At 36.9% G+C, this 15,569-nt stretch overlaps 1 protein-coding gene across 2 annotated transcripts; it reads right to left on the bottom strand.

Moving 5' to 3' along the window:
• Nucleotides 1-1,501: 1,501 nt before the first annotated feature.
• DIRAS2 (DIRAS family GTPase 2) lies at nt 1,502-15,362 on the bottom strand. 2 transcript variants are annotated; one of them, XM_053968864.1, is made up of 2 exons: nt 15,292-15,362; nt 1,502-2,930 (listed from the first exon to the last, which is right to left on the bottom strand). In XM_053968864.1, the coding sequence occupies exon 2, from the start codon at nt 2,890-2,892 to the stop codon at nt 2,293-2,295; it is 600 nt and encodes a 199-aa protein (XP_053824839.1). In that variant the 5' UTR covers nt 2,893-2,930; nt 15,292-15,362; the 3' UTR covers nt 1,502-2,292. The 2 variants fall into 2 exon arrangements, with proteins under 2 accessions (XP_053824839.1, XP_053824837.1); XM_053968862.1 differs by lacking the exon at nt 15,292-15,362 and adding an exon at nt 15,082-15,163.
• Between the last annotated feature and the right edge of the window lie 207 nt (nt 15,363-15,569).

Raw genomic sequence — 15,569 nt, 5'->3', positions numbered from 1 at the left:
TAGTGCTTTTAAATGTTTTGCATCCCTGATCTGGAAATATCTTTTGATCTATTGACAGACTGTCAAGAAAGATGCACTTGGCTGTATAGGTCAAACCAGACTTCTTTATGTGTTTCAGGAACTATTTAAGAATGTGACGAGACAGTCTGACAAAACACAGAATGAGCACTGGACTGTGACAGACGAAATCTGCTTTTGTTCCTTGGTCTGTCACTATCCTGCTGGACAATCTATGTGCAGTTGTTTCCTCTCTCTGTGCCTCACTTTCACCGCCTGAGAAGTTAAGAAAATGATGTCATTTGTACAAAGTGCTTTGAAATTTATGAAGAAAGAGTGTTGGGTAAGAGCCTGGAATTTATTGTTAATGAAGAGCATTAGTTTTTCCATGCTCAGTTTTCTCTTCTTAATGGAATAAAATAAACACCAAAAAAATTGTCTCTTTGAAATCAGTAGGAGTTTCACATTCAATTCTACTGGTACCAGCATTTCTTCTGACTGCATGACAGAAGTTGTGCTCCTTTCTAGACAGTGCTAGTAGCAATTCTTGTGTATTACTCTACCTCTGAAATATCTGCACATTTGCTAGAAAGGTGGAAGATAAGCAAGCAATAACTTTGAAAGGAGCAAGGTAGCAAATTTTAATGCAAACACTGCATTTGAACATCCCCTGGAAGATATTTATAATGTACTAACATGCAGGCTAATAATCATAGTACTCGACTTCATTTTCCCATGTTTCTTGACATAAACATTTACTAAAAATATGGTAGGTTTTTTGTATTGGTTCAAAGCAGTTCCTACTGTACAAATTGAGACTTACACAATTTTAATGTGTCCTTTTAAAATTGTATGTGCTTATTTTACCTTAGATGACCTTTGTCATCACTAGGATACATACTTCAGTCATTCATATTAGTTTTTTAAAAAGCTTTGGACAGACATCCAGGAAAACTCACAATTTTTACTCTTTTTCCCCTTTCAAAGGTTTTTAGAAGTGCTGTTCCCCTTGACAGGATGTTTTAAATAATGTGTTTTCTATTCTGAACATTGTATTGCATTATAATACAGTCCTGACTGCAAAATATCCCAGATTCTATAGTGCTTTTCCCAAAAATCCCTCATTTTAGAGACTCTTGTGGGCACTAACTTCAGATACTTATTTTGTTCTATAAATAGTCACAGCAGTTCAAATAATGAGATTAAATGGCAAATATAAAATACTTCAGACAATATAAAGGCAACAGGTCTTATAGGGCATGAGCATAAATCCTTCTAACTGAAATATATAGTAATGTAAAGAAGTATCAGTCAGCTAATGTGATAATTTGTATATTATGCCAACCCCACTCCAAGGGTACCACCAGTTCAAAAGACATTCCATTCATTTACTAACCACACCATGTGTTCATTTAATTGGCAGCAGCATTAGAACTAAATATCTCCCACAGAGGCTTTCATAGGCGACTACCCAGTCAGTTCTCTCTGGGTAAGCTTTCTGGTTTTATATGTACACCATTCCACCTGGCATTCTCCACAAATAAATGTCTGTTCTTCTGAAATATATTTGGGCCAGAAACTCAGGTCATCCTTGAAACAATGAGCCCAGAAATTATGATCTCCAGCTCTCTTACAGGGATTGGCTTTTCCACAACCTTCAGTTAAAACACTGTATCACACTAGAAAGAAGTATAATGATGGGGGGATGGAGACAATATCTGTCCCTTTTAACTGCTATCCCCACACTTCCTTTTACTGTGCAATAGGTCATTTATTCAGGTGATCCAAGACTGTCTTATGCACATTCTCCCACCAGTCAGTAATTAAAATGGCATAGAATTGTTCATCCAGAGCTTTCTTGAAGGATATGGTTAACACCATCCAGCATGTATTTGTTTGTTCTAGGTTTCTTCACTACCATTTCATTGTTTTTCTTCTGATATTATACATTGCTTTCTCTTGCAATTATATGCAGATGCGGATATTATTGAGTAGATTTTCCAAATCTTTTATATTATGTGAATGATGGTAATTCTTTCTTATATATTACAAAATAAGGTATTCTGGGACATCTTTTGTTTTCTTCCTGATTTGCTTTAAATGATTGTGAGACTACACATATTTTTATTTTTCTGGTTTTTTCATAGCAATCACAGTACCTCATTTTTTTTATTTCCAAGTATTTATTTTAAAACAGATTCTAATAAATAGGATCTTGCATGGTTGTTTGCTGTCTATGGGTTTACATGTGTATTGCCAGTTGAGACCTCACAGCCGATTCCTGACAGTGCAATTTCACATCACCACACATTTTCCTTTCAGCTTCTCCTTCCTTTTCTGTTGCTTGCTTTTTTTTCCATCAATTTGCAAACTCACAGTCCTGCGTTTCTCCAGGTTTAGCAATTCTTGGAATAACTCTTTCACATTGTGGTTCGTCTTGGCAGAGGTCTCCATGAAGGCACATTTCCACTTCTTCGCCATGGCTTCTCCTTCACTGCTTTCTACCTCTCGATTTTGGTTCTCATCATTTTTGTTTCCCACCAGCATTATTGGAATGCTTTCTATGTCTCCTTTAATCTGACATATTTGTTCGTAGATTGGCTTGAGTTCCTCCAAGGACTGTCGGCTGGTGATAGAGTAAACCAAAATAAAAGCATGTCCTTTAGAAATAGAGAGGCGTTGCATGGCTGGAAATTGATGGCTCCCTGTGGTGTCAGTTATCTGCAAAGTGCATATGCTCTTATCACAGCTGATCACCTGCCGATAGGTGTCTTCAATGGTAGGGATGTAGCTCTCCCTGAAAGTGCCCTTCACAAATCTCAAGACCAAAGAACTTTTTCCCACTCCTCCAGCTCCAAACACAACTACCCTATAATCATTGCTTTGCTCAGGCATGTTTCTCTGTGTGTCACTTGCTCAGCTAGGGGGAAAACCTAGGAGAGAAAAAAACAAAAACAAGGAGACAGACATTAATACAGATACAAGTGTGGAGTGCATGCTGTGATACCTTTCACAGTAAGAGAAATAAATGTAATGTAAGCGATGGTATACTAGTTGTACTAATTCAATAAGTCTTTCAGGGGGTTACAGAATGATTTATTTCAGTAGTAAATTAGGGTTTGCAATCCAGTCTGGACTGGTATCAAAATACCATCTTTGTGGCTTCATGGCTGATTTTTAATTAACAATGCGTGTTACAGTATTTTTCCTACTGGACTAATATTCACAAAACTAAAAAGTTGCATCTGGGAATTTCAACAAGGCCTTGACCCGAACAAATTGTAAAAAGGGAATTATTTTTCTATATCTTAAATAGGTCTAAAATAATAGTTGCTATTGATCACTGTACGGGTGTATGACAGTAAATTACTCTGAATATTCCAGCTCTTCAGTAGTTAAGGAATTTATCCCCACTATGACTGGACTACGGCTCTAAATGACAACTAAGATGTATTTGTGGATTATTCAGCAATAGTACTTATTGATCTTTGTTTTTAACTCCATGGGAGTTAAAACACACTCGGTGTGTTTTGCCACTGGCATTTCAGGTCAAAGAGTACATTTTGATAAACTCAGATTGCTCTGCCTTTTTATTCCAGTATTGGTCTTCCAGCAGATGATATTTGACACAAGACTGGCTATACTTATCAGTGAGGTTCTGCACACTTTTAGTGGCTTGTATTGCTGAGGTTGGCAAGGACATATGTCAAAGGTCACAAAATTCTGTGGTTCCCGCAGTCAGTTCCCCTTGACAAAACTCATCTGTGTGTGTATAGTAGGACCACAAATATGGAAATAATTTTAAAATAATCTAAATGGTAAAATAGTCACATGTTTACAAGCAGTAGATGTTTTAGAATTCATTTAAATAAAATGAAGATTAATTTGTCCTCCCATCAGTAGCAGCTCAATAGGTACTCAGCACATCAGTACACACAGTCTTTTTATATTTAGTGAGATTTAAGCAAATAATCACTTTAAAAATGAACGCTAAAAATTGAAGAAAGCATAGGGCATTGTGACTTTTCAGACCAAATTGATATATATAAGGGGTACATGTGGAAAAAAATGCAAAATTTGCTACATCTGTATTTGTTCTGAAGAAAATGGGCAGTCTTTATAGGGAACTTTGCCCAAGTGCCTTAATGGCACCAAGTGATTAAATTTGCCTGTTGTAATTTTGCCTGGGTAGAAATAAATCTAGAACAACCCAAAGAATTTCTTTCCTTTTGAAAGCAAGCCTCCAAGCTTCAATGCAGTGGAAGGAGTCACTGCATTGCAGGGGGTGATTTAAAGTTACCTTTTACCTGTCTAGCAGCAAGACAATGCTGATGCTTTAGAGGTGTGGATCTTAGTGGACCTCCCATGCTCTTATTCCAGTTGCAAGCTCATGCCAAATTTTCTGTTTCTGCATTTTGATGCTGTCTCTCATTATGCCAGTTAGGTTTAAGCTACAACAATGCATGCTGCACTAGTGTCTTCAGTTTGTTGTTCAAGCATATCCTGATGTTATCTTTCTTGTACAGGGAATCCTATAGTGTCCTAATTCTAAGGTCTGAGTAAGCTGAAAACATCTGTCCTTACATAATTTGTTGGATGAAGGAGTTGTACTTCCTCATCTGCTGTACCCTAGGCAGAATAACCAGTGCAACTGGGGAAGCTGATCCTGAGGCATAACGCAGAGCTGCCACAGCTCTGTCTACCCAGCCTGGCTTCAGGCAGAAGGCAGCTTCACCCCTTCAATCTCTCCTGTGCTACATTCACTGTCACTCTGAGAGGCTTGTTTAAATATAGGAAAGATTGATAAATAAGTGTTCCTCCTGAGGCACTGAAGCAAAATTGTTTTTCTGACAGCAGAATTCAAGGAATGGAAAGAAAAAGTCGCCTCAGAAAAAATGCTCATGTATGTGTTTATAGAAGATGTAAAACCCTCTGAGGAACAAAGGAAATGAGTGAGCAGCTCATTATGTTAAATAAAGAAAGGAAAAAAAAAAACATAGCTGGAAAAAAAATAAGGAGAAGAAGTTAGCATAATGCTGTTCCACTGAGAATAAATCTGTACATAAGAACTGCAGACATGCAAATTTGGAACAGTCTTAGAGCTTACAGTTGTGGATGACTGCACAGAATGAGTTACCATAAGAATTATAGTTTAATAATTTCTTGTAAGTAAAAAGGCAAGAGAGCAATGTCTTCGAGTTCCACTTCAGAAGCAGTTTAATAAGCATTGCACAGTCATACTATATGTAGCCTAGGAACTAAGGGACTAGGAGAAAAAATGCACTATGAAGACTATTACTAAGAAAATCAGTGAAATATGGAGGAGAGAAATAAAATTTTAAAAGCTAGCTGAGTGTACTCTTGCTCTATGACACTGTATACACTAAACATACTCAGAAATCTCAAAGAAAACAGACACGTGTGGTAGCCCAAAAGATAGAACAACTTGAAATGGGGCACATTAATGGCCTGAAGTATTAAGCATAAAGAAAAATTCTAAGGGATGCTGGAATAGCATGGTATCGATCTTCAGAATGTAGCAAGTTGTTGCAAAGACGGAGAGTTTAGTGGAAAAAAGGAAATTATGTTCTTTCATTGTAGAAGAGATTCACATTAGACAATAGGAAAACTTCACAGTGGTAAGAATAGCGGATCTAATGTGTAGGGAGATTTTGCAGATATTCTTTAGAAATTACCATAGTATCAAAGGATAATTCCAGCTGGCAGAGACCTGAGTAGGTTTCTGGTCCAGACTGCTCATCACAGCTGGGTCAGCCATGACACCAGAGAAGGTTGTTCTATCCTGTATAGATGTGGAATCCCCAGTCTTTCCCACAGTCTCTCTGGGAAACAAACTCCAATGCAAAATTACCATCAAGATGATTTTTTTCCCCTTATACCTAATCTAAGGTACTCTCTCAACCCATACCTGTGGTCTCTCCTCCCAGCATCTACTGTTGTGAAGAGTGTAAGTCCACCTTTTTGATGGCTTTTCTGTAGGTGCTGAGGGCTACGCTTTGCTGTCCCTTGAACTTTGCCTTCCACAGGCTGAACTGGCCCTGGTCCCTCAGCCTGCAGAGCAGGACAGCGCCGCAGCTTTGGACACCTCGGTGCCCTCATCTGCACTTGCTCCAGTTTATCGGCGTGTTTCCCCGGCCGGGGGTGCCCAAACCGGACAGACCACATTGCTGTTGTCCCGTGAGTGCTGAGCAGAGGGGGATTATCACCTGCCTCGGCCGGCTGGCCATGCTCCTGTTCATACAGACCAGGGCACGGGGGGGACTTCCTGCAGCCGGGGCCACTGCTGACCATGACTATGACCAGCAGCACCAGGACCTTCTCTATAGAGCTGTTTCTCTCCAGCCAGGGTGACTGCAAAGGAGCAGCAGCCTCAGTTGATGTTTGGTCTGTGAGTCCTGAAAATCCTCAGTTTTACCAAAATAAAAATTACAGATTTTTATACATTTTTCCTGCTCAGGAACTAAAAGAAAAAAAAAAAAACAAAAAACACCATGAAAACCACCACCATCACCACCACCACCAGGAAAAAAAAAAAAAAAACAAAAAAAAACTCATGCAAGTATTTTTGATCACATTGGAGAAATAATTCCCCAAATGTTTTTTACAATTATTTTGTGTTCTCTGTGTGGATCTGGTCATAGACTCTCCTGCAGTGACAATCATTCTATATGAATGTGGTGCACTTGCACACAAGTGTTCATTTGTTAATGTTTTTCATACTACCCTATTACCTTACTGATGTTTCTTTGTCTTAAAATGTGTTAACTGAAAAACAGAGGAGGACAAAATAAAGTTTGGCATTATTTAATCAGCTTGTGGCATTATGGCCAGCAAGGATACGGAAAAATTAGCTTTAAAGAAGTCTGACTATTCAGATGTACAAGATCATTTCTGATTCAGAAAACCAGTCTTTCATAATCTGCACAGAAAAAAATAGTTGCTTTTTACATGTTAGAATGGACTAATTCTGTAATGAAGCCTCATTTGCTGCTTTTTCTACTTTCACAAACTGCAACAGTGAAAACTTATTATCATCCTCTAAAGTGTCAGTTTATCAACACTGCCCTTACTTGAAAAGCCAAAGCAATTTTCATAACATACATTCATACCCTTTATTTTGAAATGTCTGATTGCAAAGGTCAGCACAACAGTGAGTCTGTACCTCTGCTGACTTAGCTATGTTTTCTGCAGATATTCTGCTAGCACAAGGCTGGAGCTGCTCTAATTCAGTTTCTGCAAGTGGGTTTGATGGGCTATTCACTGGGGCAAACTACTGCCTTCAGTTCAAGCTCAGCTGCAGACCTTTATGTTAGCCTGCATGCTTTCCCTAGATATTTATGATATGCCAGGTGAAGAATTGAAAAGTTTTTGTGACAGAAGGATACAGCTCAAGGTCTGAGTAATTATGAGATAAAAATACTTATTTTATTATATATTGAGAAAAAATATGCATTTTAAATGTTTAAATAAAATACCTTATGTTACAGATTATGCTTTTCATAATTTAAAATCCTAATGTTCTTCGGCTGATAAATTAATTACAGGTGAGTATATTAGCATTTACTAAATCAGTGTCACTGATCCTGTATTTAACTACTGGATCTCCAGAGTTCTCTCTTATCTTTAATTGGGTTTTTCATAGTCTAACTTCTTTGTCAAATGTATTTATGACTTGCCTGTTGTGTTCGTATTTAAGCTATAGATAGCATATGCAATAACAGTCAAAAGGTATAGGAAGGCTGAAAAATAACTTCTGAAAACTCATCTACTTGAATACCTACCCTTAGAGCATTATGAGATTAGAATCTCACAGCTGGTGAATTCTTTCAGTTTACCTTTGAAAATAAGCACAGAAAATAAATCAACCTATCTCCAATGTTTCCAGTCTTGGGTTTGGTTGCAAAAGATTTTCACCATTTGCATTATTAGTCTACCATTAAATGACACAAATTGTAAGTTTAGTTGATATTTTTTTAATAGATTACATCTTTTAGTGTAGCATTCATTTTACAAAACAGTGTGATGTTGCCTTTGCTTTCTGGAGTCAGAGGCTTTGATTGCATCTGAACTGATCCAGTTTCTTGAGGTCTTATGATGTCCTACTGAGATGTCAGTCTGATACAAAATTCAGCAGTTGTCAGATGCTGTGTATTAATTTCCTGAATTTTTTTTCCTCAGGTAAAACCATGGATTGTTTTTCTTTTTTCAGGTTAGTCATGGATTTTTTTCTTTTTTTTTTTTCAGCTCTAAGGCGATGTCTCTGTTTATATTGTCATTGTTATTGTGAAAAACCAAAAAAGTACAGGCAATGCATTTAGTTCAAAACCTTGCCTCAATTTAAATTAACAGTCCATGAGGCTATCTGGTGATGACGCCCTATACAAAGATGCCAGGCGAAGAATGTAGCTGTAGATACAGCAGGACTGTAAGATCAATGTCCATTGCCCAATATCAAAGGTGAAAAATGGCACATTATTCACATAAAAGAGAGAAAGAGCTCTGCAAGGAACTTTTTCTTGTTGTGCATATAAAGTGACATTTCTCAGGGAGTATTTTCACTGCTATCTGCTAATGAATATACACTTTAAGAATGGGGACTTTCCTACTGTAATGCCTTAATCTTTTAATGTAAGACTTGCTTTTTCATTCTATTCCTTTGCTTGTCTTCTTTGGTCTTCTCAAGTCAATGGAAAGTTGAACACATTTGAAGACCAAATGATAAGTGTTAAAACAGCTTTTTTCTACATGAGGTTCTAATCCAAATGGAAAGAGCTTTTTTATTCTCATGTGAAACAAAATGTTCTTTGAAAGTCTGCTTCTTGATGACCAGCTAGTCTAAATCATGATTTTTTTTTTTCACTGCATAAATGCAGTAGCACTTTTTATTTATGTTGTTCTTAACAACAGTTGGAGAGAAAAGCATTTACAGCTTTTCTTTGCAGCTACAGAAAGATGACCAGAGAGATTTCCTTAGAAAAATGTCATCTTCTTCATGAAAATTTTATCTGACACATTTTCCTTATTGTAAAATTTGCTTGATTATCTGAAAGTAAGGGACAAAATCAGACATTTTTATTATTTGATGTACTCATAGAAAGCAGACATTCAAACTGAAAATTCAGTTTGTTTAAACCAAAATAGATTTCATTTTATAGCTAGGTTCTCTACAATGTTGAAAACGTTTGAATTTGCATGGAAAATTAATAATTTAAAATCTTTAAACTGAAATTAAATTGCAAAGTCTTTCAGAGAGTTCCCTAAGAGTTTTTGTGGGTTTCCTTCATGATCCTGGCCTAACATAGTAGAGAAATAGAAAGGACAGGAGGCTTTCAGATAAATCTGTGGCAGTTTTTTTCTGTATTTACAGGAGACTATTATGTTAAGAGCATCTTTATGTAAAGGAGGTAGAAGCCAGCCTCTGTGCTGTCCTGTAGGCACAGGTGCTGTGCACTGCTTTGGCAAATTGTCATATTGCCATCACATTTATGTCGAAAATCTCATTCCTAAAACAATGCCTTTTTAAAATTGTTTGAAATCCTTGGTAAAAGAAAGAAATCCCACATTCATAGTTGTCACTGTAAGAAAATCTTTACTTGTTCTTTGGTTAACATATGTCCAGAAGATGTTGGGGCAGAAATAGTTTTGCTAGGCAGGAAAGAACTGGAAAACAGAAGGGGGAGACAAATAGACAATGTTTCCTGTAGGAACAACAGATAGCATGGATTTTGGAACTAGGCCTAACTAAAGTTGCATTGCTTGTTGAAGAAGGCAGGACTGGTGGCAGAAGAATGAATGATGCAGAAGGATCTATTGATTCCTTTCCCTGATTAGGGTTCATGTGCAGAAAATGCAGAAGGTGCTGGACCTTATCTAACAAAGGACTTTACACATAGGGATACAATGAAATTGTTTGCTCTGTTGTTGCCTGAGAGCTCTGTTGCCCCAGAACTAACGTTTTCCTAACAGTTATGTACTGATGAATCATTACTGTAAAACAAGATTCAGCTTCATTGAACACACTCACCATGTGAAAAAAAACTCACCTTACTTTCATGTAATATAAGAAATATTATGCTAAATTTATCCAGGATGGACAGGTGAATACACTTACCATAGTAAAAACCCCTCACTTACTTGCAGAAACAGAAATATTATTCTAAGCTTATCCAGGGTGCATAGGTGTCCTGCTGGTTGTTACTTCCTATACAGTGGTTTGGTTAATCTTAAAATTTAAAAGGGAGAATTTCATGACAGTTCCTGCCTAAATTTAGACTTTACTTTTGGCATGTCAGATACTTCATTGCTTTACTATTTGAGTATTTTGGTAGACTAGTGTCTTAATCTCTAAGTGCTTATCATCAAAAATCTGAGAAAAATTACTCAGAACACTTTCCATATGTGTAGTTAGGTAGTCATTAATGCACACATAGAAATAAAAATGTCAAAAAACCAAGCGTTCTAATCAGCTCCCTTTGGAACTGATTTTTTTTAAGTTTTCTTCCCAAATTAACTAACCAAATACAGTAGTTTTCCCTCAATTTTCAATAGATTTAACTTAACTGTCTAAAGATGGAAAGATCAACTCAACTTAAAACATTATATGTGTGCCTTTCAACAAGTAAGACATAATGCCATTGGACACAGCAGTATGATTAGAAACCAGAATTTGTCATTCCTGCAAATGCAGGATCAGAGACTCGGTATGAATTTTAAGCCTCTCTGGTTTCTAATAGTAGAATAATTTTTGGTATTGAGCAATGACTTTGCATGTTGTAGTGAACTTCTGCTTCTCCAGCTGGAAAAAAATAGGTTCTGACTTACGGATCTTACTATTGTGAGATAAAAATCCCAGGATAGACAACAAGCTATTTCCATGTAAATATGTATATTTACACAGAAGAATACTACGTTCATGGAAGACTGTTTTCCATTCAGCAGAGGAAACACTGAAGACTGGTGGCCATTTTGCCTTTCCCTATAATTCTCAATTCCATAATGTTAATGTAAGTTGACACTACTTATGTAAATCTTCTGTAGAACCAAAACTATTAAAGATTAAGTGCTTGTGACTTCTTTTTATGATATAACTCTTGTCATTAATTTTCCTTGCCTGGCTGGGAAGGATAGCTAGATTGCTATCCTGACTACTGGAATATTTCTGATGCTCCTTCACAGCCCAAATAATATTCCATTCAAAACAATGGCTTAAACAGCCACTGGTTTGTTGGGCAATAACTTGGGAATAGGTTAATGCAGTGGGTTTCAGGACACAAAATGATCCCTGATAATTAATTAAACAATGTAATACAGTTGTTGATATGTTTCCAGACACGAGTAAGAAGCCTGTTCTTCCACTGAAATTTTTCTGTAAATCAGAGTACTTTGTAAACCAACAATTAAATTATAATTGTGGAGTACAATATAGTAAAAACAGCTTTCTGATTGTTTATAAATGTTCAGGATTCCAGCTTGCAATACTTTCAATTCTGAAGAAAGACAGGTAAGTTTAGCCTTAAGAGTAGTTTTTTCTAGATACGTGTTTCTTTTCCCTGTAGTATTAAAAAAATATATAAAAATTGTATTTTGAAGATAAAAACATACTGACTAATGCATTGTTAGCTTTGTGTTTGCAGACTGGGAAAGTGGTAATGTTATTTATTTGGGTTAACTGCACTATTTTAGTACTGATATTAGCTAATATTTGATTATTTAAATAATTAACTCTTTCAGAAGAGATAAAATTTGTCAGCTAAATTTTCAGGGAAGAATATGAAAATAAATAAATAAAAATAAAAAAAGGGCAAGTGCTCTTTTCTTAGCTTCAGATTAATTATAAGTAAGAACTACTGGGCATTTTGGGAAAGAAACAATTCCAGTCCAGGAATGGATTTGCCCTTTTCATATTGTTTCTTTAATATATACATATTTTGAATGAGGAAACTGAAAAGCTGATATAACTTCACTTTTGAGACACCTTTCCAGGTAATGAAAACCAATTTCATTGCCTGCAGTCAGGCTGATCCTGACTTGATTTTTCTGCGATAGCATATTGCAGACCTGCACAGCCAGAAAGACTAATTTTAATCTCAGATAGAGAAGATTAACATTCAGCTTAAAGTTATTTGATCAAGAGGAGATGCTCCTGATCTCAGTGTGAGTGAAAAGTTCATTTGTCACAGACTTGACACACACTTTTTCACATTTTCTTGTCTTTCTTTGATACCCATCTCAAGAATTATTCTGTTATCAATACTTTTTGGTTGAAAACTAATCAATATTTCTTTTCTCAAAAAGGCAAATTAGAGTATTTTCTACTTCAATCAGTATGTAAATCTGCATTGACACTCAGGCAGACTCTTCCAGCAGTAAGGTGAGATTATTTAATGCATGTTTTAATTTTAATGTTACAATAAAAATGCAGTGAAAGTATCTGTTTGCTGATACTTGGAAAAATACTGTATTTAATGTTAAAATACCAAATGGAAAAGAAAATTTCCAGAAATATTTTCTCCTGGTGCATTTTTGGAAATTAGTAATTTTAAAAGGAAATTAATATTGCTAATATCCATGTTTTACAAAATTGCCATCTTTCTTCCTCTATTTAATATTGATTATTGCTCAATTAGTCCTAATAATATAAAATACTAAGGGGAAATTAATAAACATTTGGAATCAGTCTGGATACCAAATGAAATGTCCTGCAGTGAATACTGTTTCAGCTTACATGTACAAATGTCCTGATCCTCACACTAAGTGTGGGAGAGGGCACATCCAAATGCAGCTCATTATGTATTACAGAAGAATTACTGAGGAACACTGTGAATTGAATGCAACCCAATGTAGAAAATAAATCAAAACCATAAAAAAAAATTAGAAAAAGATAAGCTTATAAACATAAAGATTGAGAGAAAAAGGAAATATGAAATTGAATGCAGTCTTTCTGTAGGAGCATCTTTGAACCAGAATATGGTTTATTGCACATTTATTTAAAAAATCTTAATTTTGGGAGCAATAGCACGTACTCTGTTACAATGGAAGTCCAAGTCTGATTTTTAACACATGATGCTGGGATCTCTACATGGGCAGCTGTGTTAACTAGCACAAGAGAAATCCAGAAAACAAAGTTATCAGGTTATCCTCAAAGGAAACTAGAAACAGTGCTAGTAACAACTTCAGGAACAGCGGTATCAGTTTATATATAGTCTGCTATTTTTATTGGTACTACAGAGACTGCAATGCTGGTGTAATATAATCATGACCACTTGGCAGAAGGAGCCTCTGAACTTCAATCAACTTCCAAAGAGCTCTGCTCTGCACTGTGAGAAAGGGATATTACTCAGCTAAGGTTCATCAATGCTTATGAATCTGCTGGTGTAAATAATAGTGCAGCACAGTGCAGAAATATGCTTTCATCTGACTGATGTGACATATGTGGAAACTGTATTTCCAAAGATCTTCACTTGCTTGCAAAGGGACTCTTTAGTCCAGGCAACTTCCAGAGAAAAGTAAAAATGGTATTCAGTACTGAAAGAGACTTTCTGGATTATAAAATTCAGTGCTTTGCCTTTGCAGGCAACCATTTCACATAATCCCTTCCATCAAGTTACAACTAAAAGGTATTTAAAAGGTTTTCTATACATTACTTCAACTAGAATGTAATTTAAGAACCTTGCTGGTTTGAAATCTTCCAGCCTAAGTGTACTCATTTATACCAATTCAATACAACTCATTTATACCAATTCATTCTCCTCTCTTACCAGGAATAAAGATAAATAGCTGCACATCACAATCATTCCTCCAGATCCATGGGACCATTGATTTGCAACTGTGTGGTTGAACTTGTTCCATGTTTGTACAGTTCTTCATGCAAGAGCCTCAGATATGCTGTGTGTGGTGTGAGAGAGAGCATGAAGCCCAGAAGAATATCACATTTCATAGCTCCAGATCAATGGCACAAAACCCATTCTGCATGAATTGGGCACTACTGCATTTCGTAAGGACAGACAGGCCCCAGAGAGCAGCTCCTGACCATAACTGAAGTCCATTAGTCAGAAAAGTAAAAAAGGGAACAGGAGAAGAGCAAGCCAAGATAGCCTTCTAAAAGCCAGAATTAAATATGTTGAGACCTGCAAACATTCTAAATAATGGTAAACTGTAAAGCTTGGCAAGGATGCAACAGCAATCAGTTTCATCAACCTCATTTGCCTTAAAAGGAGTGGGGGTGTACATAGCTGTACACAGCTTACACAGCTATATTTATAAACAAGCATATATGAGTTCACTCACTAGGTACTCATGAGAACAGGACATTCAGAAAATTCTTCAAAATTAAAATGCATCCAATTTTGTTGCTCCATTCTGTGCTTGCCCTTCTGTGTCTGAGTGGTGCAGCATACAGAGCATCCCACATTTCATAGGGAAGACAGAAAGGGATAAAGTGTTGTCAAATCTGAATTCAGCAGCACTCAGGCACTCGAGAATGGTCTTTCATGTTTTATTTTCTTTCACTCAGTTGGAAGAGGGACAATCTACTGAAAAAAAAAATCTTGCCTGTCAGTGGGATGATGCAAAGTTGTATTTGCCTTGGAGAAAGAAACACCTTGTGTTATTTTATTCAGACTCCACATTTTTATATTCTTATGTCATTTAAGTTAAAATGTAGCTTTCATTTAAAAGAAATAAAAAATTAATATCTCCTTAAGCCACTGCAGTGGCAGTCCTATAAACTAGGGCAAAATTCAGCACATCGAGTTTTAATAAAAGGCAGCTTGAAAAAAAAAGGTCATTACTAGCATCCCAGAACACAGAAAAATGATAATTAATTGACCAGCATCTGACTTCCCTGGTAGCCCCAGTTTAGAGCATGCCATGTTCTCTACATAAGATATTAGCTTACAGCGTATCTTGCAGTTGTAACTCACGCAAAACTCTACCGACTTCAGAGGAAATTCTGCCCGAGTGAGCATTGTGGATTTTGGCTGAAGAAAAGGAAGACCTCGAAATTCAGTGCAAAGCTATGCCTATCGTGCAAGGTAGTGTAGAAAAACAATGGAAAGAAATTACCTGTGTAGGAACAGAAAGCTTCAAACGCTCTTCAGTTTCTGCCTGTCATTGCACCAGCTGTTCTCCCACTCTGCCCTGGGCTCCCCCCACCAGAAAGGAGCCCCTGTCTTAAGCCGGGGGGCTACGGCTCCGCCGCCTGCAGCCCTGCGCTGGCTGCTGCCCGTCCTCTGCTCCCGCGGCTCCGCTCCCCTCCCGCCTGCTCCCCGGTACCTGGGTCGTGGATAATGCTCTTGTTGGCTGGATCGCAGCCTCCCTCTTTCTGCTTTTACGGGCGCACTGACTCCAGCCTCTGCTAGTGCTACTGCCTAAATGGCGACCGCAAAGCTCATCTAGGCTTTTAACTGCCACCTACTGAATAACTGTGGAATATATATATGTATAGACATATATACACATAAGCTGTTATGTTCTGGTTCTCTCAACCAATGTAGTAGATTTTTACAATCAGTCTCTAAAGCCTTCAAACACCCTGTAGTTTATAATTTAAA

The sequence above is a fragment of the Vidua chalybeata genome, chromosome Z (genome assembly GCF_026979565.1).
Source record: "Vidua chalybeata isolate OUT-0048 chromosome Z, bVidCha1 merged haplotype, whole genome shotgun sequence".
NCBI lineage: Eukaryota > Metazoa > Chordata > Aves > Passeriformes > Viduidae > Vidua > Vidua chalybeata.
The sequence above is the reverse complement of the archived record's forward strand: the minus strand, read 5'-3'. Positions and strand labels throughout refer to the sequence as shown.

Bases quoted from the DNA above. Each gene is read 5' to 3' on its own strand.
- DIRAS2 (XM_053968864.1), bottom strand. From the start codon at position 2,892: ATGCCTGAGCAAAGCAATGATTATAGGGTAGTTGTGTTTGGAGCTGGA.